We start from the raw sequence: 20,145 nt of genomic DNA, 5'->3' as shown, positions 1-20,145 counted from the left end.
TAATTTAATGAGGCTCCTATGGATTAATTATTACAGCTAGAAGAGTATATTGCAATTAAAACATTAAATTGATTAAATATGCAACACATTATACTAAGGAAACTTAGTCATCATTTATTTCCTATATTCATATTAACAGATCAAGAAAGTTATTCCTTGAACAAATCTATCTGCAACTCTATTATAAAAAATATTTATCACAAATGATAATCAACAAAAGGTCCTAGCAAGTATTGCCCGACACAGCATGTTCCAACTATTGTAAAGTGTAAAATATTACATGCTACTGTATATAACATTAAAAGGTTTAAATCTAATCATGATGCCAGTGCCACAAAATCAATTTAATGGTTTACCAAAAAAACATGTGTATGCATTTTTGTGTCCATTATGACAACTTTAGCATACCCCTTTCATGTTATGCATGCACATGATGAGCATTTAAAACATAGCAAACATATAATTATGAACATGCCATTGGAATTATGTTACTTTGTCCTCCACCGCATCAACCCCCCAAGCTACCCACCGAAAGCAAAAAGCAACAACAAAAAAAAAAACATAACTTACAATAATTATTATGACATCGCTATTCTATCTTTTTGTTTATTTTTTTATTAATACTAAATCATGCATTTCATATTATTTTAGTGTGAATACATTCGCAAAAATTAGAAAACAGCAAATTCTAAAGAATCCTCGAAGCAAGCATCATATTAGAGCACTCCATTGGAGTGGTCAGCCCCACTCAATCCGCAACCTCCTATTTTTTTCTACTATGCATCAAAAATAAGTAAAAACATCATCCTATTATTATCATTACCTTTATTTTTATTTTTTTTGAAATCTAAGGATTCAAATGGGGAATGCCATTTGAATTGAGCATGCAACGGTCAGCACTTTCTTCGTAACTAAAGTCCGTAAAGTCAGTAATCACAAGAAGCTACATTTGTAACAAGGCAACGGCCACAATAAAATGCCGCTCAAATCCTCGGCTCTCTGGATTTCAGTTTCGGCGACCCTTTTTTTTTTTGGCCACCGGAATCATGGGTGCGAGAATGAGTAAAAGATGCGTGGCTTTCCGGTATAAACACGGCTCCTCCACGCCCCCGTACTCGTCCTCCGCCCCAGTCGAGATAACGACGACTTGGCTCTTGCGTCCACGCCCGCACTGGATGGAAGTCGATGGTTAATTCTACACAACATCGCACCTCCTCTGCTCTCAAGTGGCCACCCTTTCCTCTTTTGTTTTCCCACAACCTCCCCACTATTTATCCTCCGCCGAAGCCACCTCACTCCCATTCACCCACCTCATTTTCCCCTCTAACTTTCCCACCCCCTTCCATTTCAACCCCTTAATTCTCCTCTCTCTCTCTCTTCCTCTCTCCTCTTCTTGTATTCTTGACGGCCAACGAGAACCCCCTCGGACCCGTGCGGCTGCGCGGCGGACGAATTAGGGCTTGAAGGAAGGGACGGGGCTGGGGCTTCTGGACCCCCCGGTGGGGGGCGGGGCGGGGCGGAGGCCGGCGGAGTCTAGGGTTTCGCTTTCCCATGATCTTGTGCGACGCTGATGGGGGACGCGGTAGAGAATCCGATGGGCGCCTTCTTCTTCGATTCCGATGCCGTGGACGGCAGTTACTCCGATCATCTCTCCTGTACCATCGGCGAGCTGTTCGAGATCCTCGCGGAGCACCCTGGCCCATCGCACGGCTTAGACGAGGACCGCGGTACCTCCTCGAAGGGTCCTTCCTCGGTGAGTACGATCTCTCCTTGTTGATAGTCGATTTGTATGTCTCTGATTTGGAGTCCTTGGGAGTTCAATTCTGGGATTCAGTTTGAATTTTTGATCCAACTGGGGGAAACTGTTTTCTTGGTATCATCGGCTATGTTATCTCTTGCAAGAGAATCCATTTACCATCGTTCCATATTGGGGTTATCTTTATTTTCTCGAGTCTAGACCGGGATCGAGTACATGCTCAGTGTGAAGTAAAAAATAAAAAGAAAAATTCTTGCAAAGGGGTCACCTGCAAAAAGCGCGTGTGGACCTCCCTTTGGTAAGTTCATGCTCTATTCATGATATTGCCATATCTAGACTCAGGGAATTGTAAATCGGTGTTCGCTTCAATGATTTTGTTTCTAAATATCGAGAGGTTTTTTTTCCCTCGTCGAAAAGTATAACAATCTTCTTGATTGACGAACAAGAAAGGGGGTTTTCACATGACTCTTTTTTTAGGGGCTTTGACAATCCTACTTTTTCTTGTTTGATAATGGACTTTAGAAAATATCTTTTCCACTTTTATCCCTCAGAAGACTAAGCTGATGAAACCCTTGCTAGTTATCATGGTTGGATAACGGAGACAAGGCTTTAGATAGGGCTGCTTATGGGCCAACGAGTATGTTGCACATATCCTTTTTGGCATGCCATGATTGTATGACTGCTATGCAACACCTTCAGCACGTAGAAATAGATAGCTTAAGTTGTAAGCTAGTGTTTGCTACACTTTTACATCCTTTAGGGTCGGGGAATTACCTGTTTAAGCAAAGGTTGGCAAAAACTACCGGGTTCATCGAACTTTCTTATTTCTGTCTCCATAGCAGTTACATTTCTCTTGTTCAATATTAAGGGCATCTAGATGTGATTGCGTAAGCAGAGTATATTAAATCATAGAAAAGCTAAAAATACTAGTTGACACAAAGTCAGATAGTGCCGTAAATAAGTGGAAGAGGCAAGAAGGTTCTGAGAAATTGGTGATTAAGGCATACTGTAGGTTGTCTACTAGAATAGTACGTGGAAGATTGGCTCACCAAGAAGGTTTACATGTTATAAATTAAGGAAGATAATGGCGCCTCTAGAGATAAATAAGCTTCGAACACATTTAGAATTATCTAAATCAGAGTTTGAATGAGGAAATGATTGACAGTAATTTATATCCAATTAAAACCTCTTTCGTCGTGATATTCCACACATCAACTGCTGAAGCATTGCTTCAAAGACATGTAATTTGGAGCCGATGCAGTCATAGCACACAATTATGTTTCTTTTAAAGAAAATGTGAAATGTAACTATCTCTTTGATTAAATATTTTTAATTTGAAATTTTGGTTTTGTCCTTTTTCCTTTTCTATTTACACTTTTGAATTTTGAAAGTTGCGATCCTTTTAGTAATTTTTTGGTTGCTAAAAGAAGTTGAGCTTCAATAATGGAAAAAGCTTAGGTGATATTCAGAGAAAATGTGGATTTGGAACCTTCTACTCAAAGTTGCAATGTATGTAAAATCATGGTATTAATATCATACACAGTATAAATATCACAAGGTTGTCAAATTGCCTAGGTGAGGCCAGATGGTGGACTCCTTGTATGGCTTAGACGGACGCTTAGGTGGCTTGACTAATGAGGAAAGCTCTCTAAGCTTTTGTTATTCATACTTTAATCATATACGTAAATAAACATGTCTTCCTTATTCACTATTTTTTCAGGATATGTGCGATCATGAGCCTATTTTTCACACTTAAAAAGTCCAAAGATCAAAATCCACATTGAGGGTCTAGCAAGGTACAAAACATAGCCAAGCAGCTAGCACCTAGCAAGAGGTGGAAGGAGGAGGCAAACAAACTAGAGGCTAGCAAGTAGAACAAAAGGGAAAATTTAGGAAAAAAGAAGAAAAATGGCTGGATGAAGAAGAGATGTGCTGCTCATTGTAGCCATTGCTGCTACTTACGACTGTCAGCTTACCTATCAGCAGCCATTGGTTAGCCCACAGACAATGTTGGGTTGGTTTGGCAGCCTAAGCTACCATCCCTGTGTCCCGCGTGGGGTTTAAATAGAGAAAGAAAATGGAAAAAGAAATCCTTAAAGAGGTAGGACGCAAGTGGGGGCCCAGGCATCCTAGCTAAATTATGTGCCTAGGCTGTCTTTAGCAACACAGAAATATTGTAATCTTTAGTTCCAAATACCTGGAAACTCATGCTAATATCATGATTCTGTGGTACAGCAAAAATCTATGCATTGTTTTGGACCAAGAGCTAATGACTAGTTTTTACATATGGTACAAAAAAAGGGTGGTGATAGTCTTGATCCTGATTATGTGTGTTTGCGTGCAAAACTGGTTCTGGAAATTATTTGTATGATTTTGTTTCTAGTAGTACTTTGACATTGCGATTTTTCTTTTGGGGAAGTTTGTAAAATCAAATGCTGTAAGTTGTAGATTTAATATTTGAACATCCTTTGCAGTTCATATGTAGGGTTCTTTAGTTTTGCATGCTCTTCTCATCACCTTGCATTCCCAATATGATATGTAGGTATAAGTGGGTCAGTTAGGGGTTTATAACCGAAACTAGGTTTAGTATGGGAAACTGGAGCCAACCTTATCATATCAGAGGCTACAAGAAATGGTTCAAATATCAAGGTTTAACTTACAGAAGTTGGATTTTTCCTGAGATTTGATTACTTGGTTCATCTGACTTGTATTTTAGATAGGTCTTACTGGGTTAGGTCTAGACTTGAACTTGACCTGACCCACCTCTTGCCACCACCACCTCCTCTGCCTATCCATGGCAAAATTGTTTACTCTCCCCTACTCTGTTAACTCATTTTCTTGTTCAAAATCATCTGGATAACATTTCTAAATGTGCCAGTCAATATAGATCATTTCTCCTATTATGTTTTTTGTGCAGAAGCAAACGCATCGGGACTGTTGTATAGTGCATCATTTGAATATGCATGAATACGAACTCCAACATACGGAACCCATAAAATTGTAAAAATTTGCAACCAAGAACACCCTGGATTAAAATGCTATCCTAGTATTGTTGGAAGTAAACATTTTGATTCAGCAGATAAAGATTTGAGAGTAGAACCAGGGAAAGTCATCAACTTTATTTCAGTATTCTATTTTAGATAAACTTTTGTCTTTGGGAATTATGAAGTTCTAGTAACTGTTTTTTTGGGTGGGTTGCAGATACACAAGGCCTTTTCCCTAAAACAAAATTGAAATTTGAACTGTGCAATCTTTTTAGGTGTATTTTTACTATACTCTTTCTTGTTTTGGTTTGGCTTGTTTTCTTCACAAGTTTTCTCAGTTCTAAATGCTGAATAGTATCCTCAGGATACTCTAAAAGGTTTGGGTCAAGGCAAACCGTCTCCTGGCCTGCCCTATCCTGAGAAGGCCTTTCAGACTCAAGCAGGTAACTGTGTTGAATCTAACTATTCTTTCTGCCTGCGGTGGAATCTGGCATCTTTATGTTAAATTGTTATTCCTGCTAAAGGATAGGTCATATGCAACACTTAACTCCCGTTGCCACTTTCTCTCTATGTTTGACAAACGTTTTCCAGAATCCACAGCAGTTCTGGAAGACTTCAGTAGAGAACTGGGATCAGCTCAGTGGGATAATTCGAAGTGTATGGAGGCACCTGATTTTAAGCAAGAAACTGGCTCTGAGCTGCTTTTTAAGCCTGAAGGAAGCTTTAACAACTTACTTTCTAGCTGTCATCCACTGTCCGTGAATAATGAGATTAGTCATGCCATACAGCATGCTGACTCTGCCTCAGAGAACTATTGCTATTTTCCTACAAATCTTTCACCTAACCGGTTAAGTGTTTCAACTTCAGACTATAACACTAGTTTGATGGATTTAGATGAGAACTCTTTTGCTAGTTTGATGACAGGAAATTTTGACCACCAACAGTTGCAGAACAATTTATCAAATTGTAATGCCCCTTCTGGTAATGCCGAAGGAGAGGAACTACTTTACTCACCATATGCAGACTTTGGCAATGGTTTCTACTCAGATGATGACGAAGAGAAGGACTTTGAGCAAATGAGAGGTAAAATTTTGTTCCTAACGGGGGCCAAAGAGTCTGAATCTGATGCAGATAACATGCCATATCTTTATATGCTGCAAAATGGTGGAACTGGTGAAATCCTTGTTTCTCAATGAACTTCTTTTTGTGTTTGGAATATTTTGTTGTATCACCAAAATGTTTCTATTCCTATTTCAGATTCATCACGTGCAATGTTGATGGAAAAGCCTGGCTTAGGTGATGCAGTGCATAGTAATATAAATACAGTTGCTGTGCCAGATTCTTCTGTGCTGGAAGGAAGTCTCTGTCCATCATTCTCAATTTATTCGTTTATGGGTTCTGATGCAACTTTACCAGATGCGTTACATGTCGAGTTGCACACTAGTGACACAACTGGTATCATAGGCACTGGAAGAGGGAGCTGTCCACCATTATATCAAGAACAAGCAACAGGTGATGCTAAATATGGTTTAAGTCAGTTCTTTCCAGGTGAATTTTCTCAGCGATTTCCATCACATGAAAAAGAAATAATGGGGCATATAAAGGATAACATCGAAGATCAACTGTTTTCATCTCAGAATTCATGCAGAACTAGCGAGCCAAAGTTGGAACCCTCTGTCATAGAATTAGATGCATCATTGCAAGACACACTATTTGATGAGGACAATCATTTTGAGGATGTGAGTTTCAGGAGTGAATCTAGCACAGATTCTTCTCCACTACCCTCTAGCAGAAACTCAGCCTCTGATAATGTTGGTAGATCTGCTGTTGATACAACAAAGCAGTTGGTGCCTGATTCTAAGATAAATTTGCACAATAAAAAGCAAACAGCTTTCCCAAAGAATGAAAGAGAAGATCAGATGCTAGCATTTTATCACAAACAGCAGGATATTCCCCAAGAAAGTTATAATACTGTCCAAAAGAATCTCTCAAGAAGCAGCATAAGTGTGGATGATGATGCCGAAATATGTATTCTTGATGATATCAGTGATCCTGCCCATCCCCCTGTACAAGCAGTGCATGTAGAGCCTCATCCATTTTCACAGCGATCTGGATTTTCTGATCCTCATCTCCCTTGGTTTGGAGGGATGAGACTTAAGGCAGATGATGAGAGATTAACTTTCCAAATTGCATTACAGGTTTCCAAATATTCTTTTGTTTACTGATAGTGCTATCCTAAAAACTAGCCTGTGGCTTATTTTAAGATATTTAATCGACTTTATTTTAAAAGATGTTCTGTTTTCTTTCTTTTTTTTAAAAAAAATTAAATATCTAGGCACAAATTAATAACTTCATTGTTGCTTCCTTCGGAAAATTTAATCAAAATTATCTGCAAATTTTAGGTGATTTGGTATTATCAGAAATTTAACTGAGATCAAGAATATAATTCCAATTTTATTATAAAAAATATGAGGATATTGGAGGTCTTAAAACATGCTATATATGGAATAATGAAAATTTTAGAAAAGTTTTATGATGTATGTTTGTACAGATTGTGTATACTGACTTGCTTAGTTCTCTAAAGGGCAAATCAATGGATTTGTGAAGTAAAAAAACACAACTAAAGTGATGTGTAAAAATGATCGATTAATTAGAAAAAAAATGCTGGAACATGAACTTGTGTAGTAATTAAATGTCTTAGGTTTATTTTGGCTTTTTTGGTCTAAATCTGTGCACGTTTTTTTGGAAACTGATTTCATATGATGTAACTGTAAAAAAGATGAAGTAGATATTTACTTGTTTCAACCAGGCTTTTTTCAGCTTTACATGCTGAACAACCACAATATTTTTGGACAGAAAAATCATTTTTGATGGAATCTTAAAACTTTGCCGAATCTTGATTGTCCTCTTCACGGGGTCCTTATTTTTCACTTTGAATTGTCATAACCAAAAAAAATGTAGCTTTGCTCCAAGGCTTTGGATTGACTTTATGAATGTCTCCGCACCATTTATTAGTTCAATGCATGCTTTTCCAAATCCATTTTCACAACTTATTATGTCAGTTTATTGTTTTCCCGTCTTGTGTCCTGTATCTTCAACATAGAATCAATGACCTCTCCATTTTTGGGCCTTCTCAAAATTTTTTCTACACTTTCCAATACCATTTCTCTGTCTCTGTCATTTTGTCCTTAAGAGATGTAATATGAGTGCCTTTTTTCAATATGCTGATTCCTTACAGAGATCTCTAAGGTTTGCAACATATCTATCATATTTGTGCATTCTCATCCCTAAAATATTCTTTTGCTTGTGATGCATTTGTTGATCAGAAACAACCGAAAACAACTCTTCACCCAACTCTCTGTCAGATATGTCTCTTCACTTTATCCACCTAACTCTAATTCTCTCAGACCTGTTTTCATTTATCTCTTTGTTTTTACTATATTATACTCAATTTGGTTAAGTTAATTAGATTATGGTCTTCTTTTGCTGTCAATTATGAAGAGGACCTATTTTCAATTTTCAATCCTACTACAAGTGCACTTTGTATACATATGTTCATCTATTGATTTTTTGACCCTTATTCTTTGTGAATTCTATGTGCTTCAATTTGTAAATTTACTTTGCCCTCATCTCATTAATCATTAAATCATCTATTTATTAAAATTGACCAAGCTTTCCTTTTTGTAATCTTCCATTATTATTAATAGATATGTGGAAAATTGATCGAAATTTTTTGGTGTATTTCAAGGAAGACCAGAAAACCTATTTAATCGATAGGAATATGTCAGTGTAATCTGACCCTGTGCATGTGTCTTAATTTTTTGTGTTTATATTTTATTATGCTCTATAGCACAAGCTTGTGCCAAAAATGATTGATTATGTTAGTTGTATCTTCAGGAATCTTTATTATGGAACATGATATAATTTTCAGTGGCATCTCTTTTATAGTTGCTTGTTCTATGGTTATCTGGTCATTTACTTTCAAATAGCATACTATATATGAGCTGTTAATACCTTTCCCCTTGATGGCTTGATATGAAAATATCAGCCCATGGTGATACAAATTATTAATTGGACTCTCATTGAGGTTATCGTACTTGCAACAGACAATCAAGTACTTGTGGTTAATGCCATTTCTTCTTGCCAGATGACTTGGATTTTATATTTCTAGTACTTCAGGTCTCAGCTGGATCTCATTTTAATGGACTCAGAAAGAGAAGGATTTAGGAGCAATTTTTTAATTCCTACATTAAATGCTAAAATGCTCAATTTTTCAGTTACTAATGGTTGATGGAACATTCGCTTTTTCAAATTGAAGGGGAATGGATGTGGAACATACATGTGTCCTTATGACTGGAAAATGGAAAAACTTTGTTCAGTTGGTTGCTGCTGTTAGAAAAGAAATGATTAGATCAAATTTGGTGATACTTTGTTTGAGCCGTATCATCATCTTATATTTTTAAAACTGAGGGATTTTTTATTATCATCCTGCACCAATTTTCTCATTTTCCCATCTGTGCCATTTAATGGTACTTGTAATCCAGACCACTCTACTATTCTTCTTGTTTGTTGTGTTTAAGAATGCAGATTTTTATTTCTTTCTCATACCTTTGTTTTAGTCTCTACTATGGTATCTTTTGATTCATACAGTCATGATGAAACTGGAGTTTAGTTATCTGACAGGATCTTTCTCAGCCGAAATCTGAAGCTAGCCCACCTGAAGGAGTTTTAGCTGTTCCTCTCTTGAGGCACCAGGTCTGGGTTGGGTTGCTTTGTTAGTTCCATTAATTCTTAAGTTAACTTATTGGTGTTATCCTTTCCTTGTATTTGACTAAGGCAACATTCTTGGACAGCGTATAGCTTTGTCATGGATGGTTCAAAAGGAGACCACTAGTCTGCACTGCTCTGGGGGGATTCTTGCAGATGACCAGGTTTTGCTCAATAGTTTATTTTTTGGGAAGATTTGCTTCATTGTTTTGTATAATCATATTGGGGAACTTCATATAGACTTCATCGGCTTGCTGTCTATCTTACAGGGATTGGGTAAAACAATATCTGCTATAGCACTTATCTTGATGGAAAGATCTCCATCATCCAGATCTTGTTCCACAACAGATAAACAAAATGAATTTGAAGCTTTGAATCTGGATGATGATACTGGTGATGACGATGATGTCTCTGAGCATAATATTATCAAGCAGCCTCGCAGTTCAAGTTCTGTGGTGATTAGTAAGCCAGTGAAAATAGAGAACTCTGTGCTGGTGATGAAGAGCAGGCCATCAGCTGGAACTTTGATTGTTTGCCCTACAAGTGTTCTTCGACAATGGGCTGAAGAATTGCAAAACAAAGTCACCAGCAAAGCGAATTTATCATTTCTTGTATATCATGGAAGTAATCGTACAAAAGATCCCAATGAACTCACCAAGTATGATGTTGTTCTCACAACATATGCTATTGTAAGCATGGAGGTCCCAAAGCAGCCACTTGTTGATAAAGATGAGGAGGAGAAAGGAAAGCCTGACGCGTCAGCCGTGTCCACAGGTCCTACAACCAGTAAAAAGAGGAAAAGTTCTAGTTCCAATATGAAAAATCTGAAGGATGGTATCACAACGGACAGTCCGTTGCTTGAGTCTTGTGCCAGACCTCTTGCAAGAGTTGGGTGGTTCAGAGTTATACTGGATGAAGCTCAAAGCATCAAGAACCACAGAACTCAAGTTGCCGGGGCATGTTGGGGTCTGCGAGCCAAAAGAAGGTGGTGTTTGTCTGGGACGCCCATCCAGAATGCAGTGGATGATCTTTATAGCTATTTCAGATTTCTCAGATATGATCCATATGCTGTTTATAAGTCATTCTGCTCCACAATAAAGATGCCAATTAGTAAAAATCCAGCTAATGGGTACAAAAAGCTCCAAGCTGTTCTGAAGACAATAATGCTGCGCCGCACTAAAGGTGAACTCAGGAAAGCATATTTCCTGGTCTATATGGGCTGGTATTTTTCATGGATAATACATTCCTTTTGACCTTCAAATGAAATATCAAATCTTTGAGCAACTTCAATTCTATGATCTACTTAGAGCTTTCATCCCTGAATCTTAATAGCTTTATACTTATGAGGAAGAAGCTTCCTATCATCCTTCATTTCCCTGCTCCAGTCCCCACACTGTAATTGGTGGACTGGTACACGGGGCCTGCCTGTCACCCATGTGACTTTTTGTACTGCACCAATCCCTTACTGCCGCAGGGGACTGGTGCTGCAAGCAGGGAAATGAGTGGTGCTGTTAAACAGCTCAACTTATATTTCTTGCAATCTTGACTATTAGCACTTGCTCATTTATGGCCCACTTTGACGAACTCTTCTTATATCCATTTTCACATTCTTGAGAAACCATGGGATGTACCCCTTTCTAGTCTCTTCATGTTCGAATTTGAATTGGACTACTGCAGGATGTCGTGCATGGGGAAATCCTTGTAAATATCTTTATTATCAACCATACAACTTTTTATTTGTCCGCATTCATGGTGCTTTACTGTTTGATCTGAATCAAAAATGATATAATCAACTATTAAATTTCTACACAAGTCAAAAAGTGTATGAGATGAATATGCTGGTAACTTTCTTTTGTTTACCTGCTGGATGCTCACTTGCTTGGTGTAATAGTGTAAAACATTCAGGTTGACAGCTTTTGATGTGGATGATGATTAAAATATTGACGGGGAAGCCCAAAAGGGCGATTGATGAAGAGTTAGGCCTAGGAATGCATCTGGTTGCATGCGAATGACATGGCTCCTGTTCTCAATATTGCAAATTTATGCAAGTTTCTTTAATTATGGGATCATGTATTATATTGTTAAAAAGAAAAGATAACACTTTCCTTTCTCAAGCATCCTTCTATCTTTTCTTAATTTTGGTAAATCTGGTCATTGTTTAATTTTTTGTCAACTCACAAACTTCTTAGAACCAAGTGGTTTGAATTTCCAGAGTATCTCAGAGAAAGTGTGATATCCTTTCGAATCTCTGGAAGCAACTCAAAAGTTTGTCCTCCTTTTTCACAAATAATAAAATTTATTCAGTTGCTTCATGAGCCAACATGCCCTGACTAATTAATTCTGCTATATGAATGCTACCCTATTGTCGTTTTAAATCCATTTATGTTTGTTTAAAATCCCTTCCCACTACTTCCATTGAATTCTTTTCATATTCCTTCTTCTTTGCCAGCTTTAATCTTCATTTATAAACTTCACTTTGCTAGCAATACTTACTTCCAAACATAGTTATTGAAATCTATTGCTGTCTCATGCATCCAAGAATGGATGTAGCAACACACTCCCATAAACATGTATTACTCTGAGCTTCTAATAGATATAGAGTTACTCTGCTTTGGCTTCTTGTGAAGATTCCTTTTTCTAGTAAACGTCCATTAAGCCCCTCTTTGGCCTCAGGGTTTGTCTTACATTTTAAAAAGTTAACCCTAGGGATATAATATATTAGCACCAGTATTAAACTTTCTCCACTCGATATTTATTCTATCTTTCATAATTCCCCCATCTCTTCCTTACCCTAATTATGTTTTAATTTTTATTGTTTCTTCAATGCCTCGTGTTTTAATTTATACAACATAGTTATTCCTATGAATTCTTGTCACCATTTTGGTTGAGGTGTTTGTCTGTCACAAAGGTGCATCATTTTGTTTACCATGCAATAGTCCTATATGAGACATTCTTGTTTATGCCCATTTATCTATTTGCTGAGATTTCTTGTCTGTATCTTTCAATTGCATCTCCAAACGATTTTTGACCAATTTGGTTTTCATGAATTTTATTTTGGTATAAATTTTGATTTGATTGTTATACCGAAAAGCTACCTTTTGTAATCCCAATATAATACTCAACCTTGTATACTCTATCGGCCAACACTGCACTATCTGCGAATAGCATGTGCTGAAGATCAGTTCTAAGTCCTTGACTTTTTTTGAGCGTGCCACATGTTGATTTAGGTGTCTAATTGGTGCATTAGTATGACCTTCCATGTACTGCAAATTGTTGATTAGAGCTACTATATCTTTGTCATCGTTTACCAAAGTAGTGTATCAAATACATTTCGTGAAACGTGAGCGGTCATGTATATCCAAATATTTTTCATAAGAGCCTACATTTATTTAGTTCTGGTCTTTTTCTAAGGAGAAGCTCTTATATGGCTTTTTGATATCATTACAACTTAATGAATATATAGATAGCCGCCATCATACCCACAGAAAGATTAGGTGTATCTGTCCCATTTATAATATCCTTCTTGCTTCATAAAGTTGTTAACTTTCATATGAAGCTTACTCTCCATTCCTTTGTGTAAGTGGTTGAATCTTTTTTTTTTTTTATGTATTTGGTGTCAAAGGAGTATTTTTTGGATTTGCTTTTTGTTTCATATTCTGCAACTTCTTTTAACTTCAGTAAATTCTTTGATAGGCACACTTATTGATGGAAAACCAATTATTATCTTGCCTCCAAAGACGGTCAATTTAAAGAAGGTGGCTTTCTCAAAGGAGGAACGGGCCATTTATTCTGCTTTAGAAGCTGAATCTCGGGAACAATTCAAGGTGGCCAACGTTTTCTGAACATATATTGAACTGAGTTTTAATCTATGCCTGGTCATGGATGGTTACATATAATTGATCTAGGATTTGGATAGTCTTGACTACTGCTAATGTTGATTGTGCAAACAGAAAGCAAGGCTCTTGAACTCTAGGTTTATTTTATTCATATACTTTTATGCAATTTGTCATGAAGAGTTTTTATACTCTGCCTTGCGCATTTATTCTATGTCTTGGGTCAAATCTTTTATTTTCTGTGCCCAATTTCATTGTTATCAAAGTTTTGTAACTTTTAGCCTTCATGTACCAACGGTCTAGTTTATGTATAAATTTGTAATACTGAATTTGAATTTTCTCGAGACTTAAATATTTTTTGTTGCTTAGGTATATGCAGCAGCTGGGACTGTTAAGCAAAATTATGTGAATATTTTATTTATGCTCTTGCGGCTTCGGCAGGCTTGTGATCATCCTCTTTTGGTAAAAGGATATGATTTTGACTCTATCTGGAGGTCTTCTATGGAGATGGCAAAAAAACTTCCCCGAGAGAAAATAGAAAATCTCTTGAAATGTTTAGAAACTTGTTTGACAATCTGTACAATCTGCAATGTAAGTGTTAGTTAATCTCGCAAGATGCTTTTCTTTTGCTGAATGCTCTTTCCATGGTTTTTTTTAATTTTTAGTATTGATCCATGTAAGACATGCATTATTTTAAATTTCCTAATGGAAAAAGCATGTATGCATGTGCATAAATACATGCATGCGTGCGTTCTTTCTACTTATCTTTGACTTGATAATAGTTTCAAGGAAACTGTTCCATTGTTGCTTGGATTTTTTATCCAGCACAGGGATAGTACTGAACTTCAGTTATAGCTGATCAAGCTTTTTGTTAATTATTTTTTTGGTCCACTTATTTAAAACTAATCGATGAATGGAAATTTTGTGCTTGAAATGGGTGCAACTCTGGTTGAGTTATTTCAAATGTGATCTGACTCAGTTCTCCAATTCATTGCGCAGTCGAATCTATGAACTTGGACTGGGTTTAGACTAGCAAATCAAGGATATAATGAACTTCAATTGGGCTTGGGTAGCACACACCAACACAATAACAAGTTGTAAATTTTAGGTTGAGATGCCATGATTTAATTAGATTAAAAGCTTTATCATGGTCTCACACTCCCACTCTTTGTTTAGCTCTAGATATGGCTTCAGTTGGGTTAATCCAAACATCTGGCTGCACTTGGTATGTGGTTGAATTTGGCACATGAAGGACTCAAATTATATTGGAGCTTTTTGTGAATGCCAATCACATTAAGTTGGTTTTGGTTTAGGTCAAGTTGGATAACTTGATCCAACTAGGAAAAATCTCATGATGAGCTAACTAAGGGTGGCAGAATCGGTACCGACAAGCATGTTGGCTAGTGACCGGTACAGTATGGTACCGTTGCATGCCGTATCGAACCACGGCGTATTGGAACCATGGGGAGGGAGAGAGAGAGGGTCGGAGAGCAAAGGGAGGGGGGGGAGGAGAGAGAGAGGAGGGGCTCACCTGGAGGTGCGAATCGATTCGTAGAGAAGCCGGAGAGATGCCTGGAGGTGTGGGTCCACCGACCTACCACCATTGGTCGGTCTTAGGTTTGGCGGCCGTAGCTAGGGAACGATGGGGAGCAGGAGAAAGGTTGGAAGGAGATGAGCATTGACTGAGGCGAGTGGAGGCGGGAGAGAGGTGAGGTTTTGGAGGGGGGGGGAGAGGGGTCAGAGGAGGGGTTTCGAGGACCGCCAGGGGGGTGATCACGATCCGAGAGGCGATGGGGTGGCCTATTTAATCGAATAGGCTTGGGCTTCTCTTGGACCGAGAGGGGGTTTTTGGTGAGGGTTCAGCTTGTTTACTAAGCTGGCAGGGTGGAACCGCTTTGGTTCCTCGTCGGTTCGGTTCAGTACGCCCTAAATCGGGCGGTTCGATGTGGTATGGCCAACCTTGGAACTAACCTTAGTTAATATAAAATGACAAATATAAATAATCTTCTGACATCTGATAGCCTCAGCGATTCACTGTTAGTACTTTCAAAGTTTTGGAAACCTCTTTTATAGGTGTTTGGGTGAATGGTTTAAATCATTTACTCTCAAAGCTCTCAATTCATAATCTAAATCATGTAGCTCATAGATTGACTAGATTTAATCTAACTTAACCCAAACCATTATTGGGTTCAATAATAGAGTGCTGGTAAGGTGTGTATTAGGGGGATTAGCTTAGGTAGGGTTGGGTATGATATAAGTTGGTACTTCAGCTAATTTATGTGAGCCAACTTGGAGGTGCACTAGTTGTTCGTTCTAAGTGTTCATGATTCATAGAGGTTCTCTTTATATTCTTGTGTTTATATGTGTGTATGTGTGTGTGTGTGTGTGTGTGTGTATGTGTGTGTGTGTCTGGATACATGTACATATATGCGTGGCTTTGTTTTTGTGTACAAACATGGCACGCATGCGTGCGCGAGAGAGATTTTTTGCAAAGTCAAGATGTTTGAGAATACATGCTCTTACTTGGTTCCATAATGTGAGTCATGATGAGGAATATCTTTTTAATTTTATGTTAGGGTTGTATGTGTAGATAGCGAGAATGACATGCTTGTTCTCAAAGGAATTTAAAGGAAATGATGGGGAGAGAAAGCTAGTAGAAAGAACATTGAATGCAGTTGTTAAATTTCCTCCACTTGAGGTAGCATTGTATCAAGTTGAAGTCAACATGGTGAAAATGCATTCACAAGATATTTGCTCTTAGACTTGCAACAAAGTTTTTCCATCGCTATAAGTTTCTAATTCTTGATAAAGATAGTCCCTATTTAGTAGAGCTTTTGGTGGGCCCGAAAGCACTTTTTGGCTCTCCAAAAGTACTTTTGGATGGAATAGGGGTGTTTGGTAAAAAAATTGGAAAGCTGTTTTAGTTTTGCCAGAAAGCTTTCGGCAAAAAAATTGGTGGGTTGAAAACGTTTATTTGGAAAAAGTTCCAAAATGGAGCTTTTTCAGAAAAGTGCTTTTAGCACGCGTCGGAAAGTTGTTTTAGATTTATAATTTTTTTAGACCAAAATATTCACGATAAAATCATATAATTACAGAAAGTGCTCCTTTATATCATAATGCACGAAGAAAAAAATCTGCAGGAGCCCCAACAAACAAGGAATCCTAATCGGCCTGGGCTTTATCCCTTGCCACGTGATTAAGGTATTATTTTTTTTCTTTATTTATTTATCCATCATTTTGAACAAGAAAAGCTTTGGAAAGAAAAGAATTGTAAAATGTCACATTTGCAAGTATGATTGTGTGTCCATATTTTTTTCAAAAATTAGTTCCTAAAAATATTATATTAATAAAATATTAATAAATAATGATAGTAATTATAATATTTTATATCAAAATATTGTATTATACTATAAATATAATATTATATTACATTATGCCATAATACATTGATATGTTATGTTATATAATATCGAATTATGTTTTATTATTATGCTATAATATGCAATATTATATTAACTATATTAGAATAATATTATATTATATTACAATAATATTATACTATATCATATTTTTTATACATTAATACATATATTTTATTATGATCTATTGTATAATACTATGCTATGTCCTTTATGGTCATTTTGTCATACCAAAAGTACTTTCTCAGTTTGTTAGCTAAACACTTATTAAAGTTTCACAACACTTTATAAATGTAGTTACCAAATAATAAAAAGCTTTTTATAAAAGCTCCATTTTAAAAAGCTTTATTTCTAAAAGCTCTACTGCCAACAGCCTTGTTCGCTCATAAGGCGATTGGACACTTGAAAAATTTGTTGACCAGTAAAATTTTAGAAATTTTTAGGAAATACGGATCATGTGATTCTATGAATGATAGACATCAAAGCAAGTAAATTCTATATATTTGCTGAAGTTTTGCTTGAAGATGCGGGAGGAATGTAATATCCCTTGGAAAAAAAAATGACACTCTTTAGTATCTCCTAGCAATTGTTGTTTGGAACAAGGCTCGCCATACCAGTGCATATGGCCCTGTACTGGGCAATACAATATGATACTGGTGCTGAACGAAGGCTTGGTCACACCGAACTGACGTTTGTACTGGGCCTACTGACACTACACCAGCATGGTAGGGCTAAGGGGTCTGGTTTTGAGACAGTGAACCTTGGTTTTGAATGTGCTTATTTTGATATGTCTAAGACTAACAACAACATAATATTATCTTGGCCTGCTCCCCTCTCCCCACGTTCCCTTCTCTCTCTCTCACTCTGCTGATTAGAGTTTATTTTGTCATCTAAGCCTGTATGTTCTGCCTTTTGCAAGTGTTTCTTCCTTATCCAGCGATTTTGTTTCTGTGCTATTTTTTACTCGTCTCAAATTCTTTAAATTATTATCTTGTCACCACCTTTAAAAATCTGTTCTTGTTGATGTTTTGCTTGGAAGATTGATGGTCTTGGTAATGGAATGCAAATATATTCTTTGTCCATTTTTTTTTAAATGCTTCCAATATCTGCAGGATCCACCTGAAGATGCTGTTGTTACTATCTGTGGGCATGCTTTCTGCAAGCAGTGCATCTGTGAGCATCTTACGGGGGATGATAATATCTGCCCCTTGGCCCACTGCAATGTCCGACTTAATGTTGCTTCAGTATTTTCAAAAGGGACATTAAGAAGCTCTCTATGTGATCAACCTGGCGATACATGTTGCTCCAGTGATTCTGGTCCTGAATTGGTAGATGCAACTAAGCTGTGTGGGAATCGTTCACAGTCTGGTTCTTCTAAAATAAAAGCTGCTCTTGAGATTTTACAATCACTGCCGAAATCTGAGCATTCCTCCTCAAATAGTAATTTCAACAACTCTAGTCATGCAGCCACTGGTTCTGTACAAAATGCAGATAATACTGTTCCAATGAGTCTTATTGGTACAAATGATAGAAGACATTCTGACTCAATCGAAGGTTTGCTTGGTCAAATAACAGAAAAGGCCATTGTTTTCTCTCAGTGGACTAGAATGCTGGATTTGTTGGAAATTCCACTAAAAGATTCCTGTATACAGTACAGGAGACTTGATGGGACAATGTCTGTTGCTGCTAGGGAGAAAGCTGTGAAAGATTTTAACACTATCCCAGAGGTTTGCCTGTGAAATATGTCCACTTAATAGAATTTCTCTATCTGAATCTAAATTCTGATTTGTGCCATGCGCTTTTCCATCTAATTTATTACTTTACAGGTAACTGTGATGATCATGTCTTTGAAAGCGGCAAGTCTTGGACTGAACATGGTGGCAGCTTGCCATGTGCTACTCCTAGATCTATGGTGGAATCCTACAACTGAAGACCAGGCAATTGATAGAGCGCATCGAATTGGCCAGACACGTCCTGTTACCGTGTCTCGCTTAACGGTGAATGACACAGTTGAGGATCGCATCTTAGCTCTCCAGGTATCTCCTGCATGTTTCACATCTTTCTTTACCTTTTCTTTCCTATTCTGTTTTGTGGAATATGTGATGAGGCCAACCAGGTTGATGAAAATGCTTAATCACTAGCATGGAATACTGAAGGCAGTGCTCTATATTTGAGTGCAGCTAACATTGATTATCACTATCACAACCCAATCCATGTTGTCATACTAATGATACTAGCATTTTTTGGAGGTATGCCATTTGTTTTTTAGTTGTTTGTTGATATGGCTACCATTTTGAACGTACAATATTTGATCAGGCCAACAATATTTGATCAGGCCAACAGACCCAATTTCTGCAGGAATCTTCAAATATGGCCCTTAATAGCTTCTTTACTCCATTCTATTTTTATGGTGGTAATCACGTGTAAATCAATTTTTTTTCTAGGAAAAAAAGAGGGAAATGGTGGCTTCTGCATTTGGAGAAGATAAATCGGGTTCCCGCCAGACTCGTCTGACAGTAGAAGATCTGAATTATCTGTTCAATGTGTAGCCCTTCATTCTTTTCCATACAGTTTTGCTCCTTGCTGACTTATTAGGCCTTTAACAGTCAACCCTTTAGCGCTTGGAATCTGTGTGATTGGTACCGAGGTGGCATCTTAGAAGGTGCTTAGCTAATCATGGAGGGGTTTCGGCCTTAAATTTATTTGTTATATTTCTATTCAGAAGGTTTTCCAGAAGGCCATCTTATTTTCAGTTTCTCATTGGAGTTGAGGCGCTGTTGTTTGGCTGACACTGGGAATGCATCGAAGAGGAAGGGCATTCACCAGCAGCATCGGTGAATACCCGTTGTAGACTATGCACAGTTTTCCTTTTTCTTTTACTTGGTGGCTGAGAATACCATCTTGTCAGCATTTGGATTTCAGTAGGTTTACAGGAAAGGATAGAACAAAGGATGTCAAATTCAATTGAACCGGTCTTTGTTATTATTTGTAAATCTTTGAATGTGGTAACATCTGAGTATTGTTTGGTTGGCATGTTTTGTGTCATGTAAGTATCTAGAGATTTTATAATAAAGATTTTATTGTTTCTTTCGCATTTTATGTGTATCAATTGAGTCCTTTGAATTTACCTATTTGAATTTGGGTGAGGTTCTACGCTCCTCTCAAATTAGTACTTCGTATCTGTGCAATATGATGACCCTATTAAATTTTACTGTAGCATCCCAAGTCAAGTAAGTTAAATTTGGGTGAGGGACATATTTTGGGCAGTTGAGTTCTTTGGAGCTTAGCCCAAGCTCAGCCAAACCGAAGGCAGCCCCGGCAGGTGCAACCTCAACGCGCCCATCATCCTGCTGGATGGCTAGCATTTCAGCCCTTTTTATGCCCAT

General features: G+C 37.5%; 1 protein-coding gene across 5 annotated transcripts; it reads left to right on the top strand.

Annotated features, from left to right (window-relative positions):
• The first annotated feature begins 1,126 nt into the window (after positions 1-1,126).
• Positions 1,127-19,853, top strand: LOC103723980 (helicase-like transcription factor CHR28). 5 transcript variants are annotated; one of them, XM_039125736.1, is made up of 12 exons: positions 1,127-1,753; positions 5,096-5,183; positions 5,332-5,913; positions 5,998-6,938; positions 9,424-9,495; positions 9,594-9,671; positions 9,777-10,689; positions 13,201-13,331; positions 13,710-13,931; positions 17,872-18,486; positions 18,586-18,795; positions 19,204-19,853. In XM_039125736.1, the coding sequence occupies exons 1-12, from the start codon at positions 1,571-1,573 to the stop codon at positions 19,306-19,308; spliced, it is 4,140 nt and encodes a 1,379-aa protein (XP_038981664.1). In that variant the 5' UTR covers positions 1,127-1,570; the 3' UTR covers positions 19,309-19,853. The 5 variants fall into 5 exon arrangements, with proteins under 5 accessions (XP_038981664.1, XP_038981665.1, XP_038981666.1 ...); XM_039125737.1 differs by having other exon boundaries at positions 1,128-1,753; positions 5,105-5,183; positions 19,204-19,720; XM_039125738.1 differs by having other exon boundaries at positions 1,128-1,753; positions 5,332-5,823; positions 19,204-19,720.
• Positions 19,854-20,145: the final 292 nt, after the last annotated feature.

This window comes from Phoenix dactylifera, chromosome 4, assembly GCF_009389715.1.
Source record: "Phoenix dactylifera cultivar Barhee BC4 chromosome 4, palm_55x_up_171113_PBpolish2nd_filt_p, whole genome shotgun sequence".
Taxonomy (NCBI): domain Eukaryota; kingdom Viridiplantae; phylum Streptophyta; class Magnoliopsida; order Arecales; family Arecaceae; genus Phoenix; species Phoenix dactylifera.
This window is presented reverse-complemented; position numbering and strand designations above follow the sequence as displayed.

Excerpts from the sequence above, each read along its gene's own strand:
- LOC103723980 (XM_039125736.1), top strand. The coding sequence starts at position 1,571 with ATGGGGGACGCGGTAGAGAATCCGATGGGCGCCTTCTTCTTCGATTCC. Across the intron at positions 9,496-9,593 it reads TTCCTCTCTTGAGGCACCAG|CGTATAGCTTTGTCATGGAT; the intron begins GTCTGGGTTGGG and ends ATTCTTGGACAG. Across the intron at positions 13,332-13,709 it reads AATCTCGGGAACAATTCAAG|GTATATGCAGCAGCTGGGAC; the intron begins GTGGCCAACGTT and ends TTTGTTGCTTAG.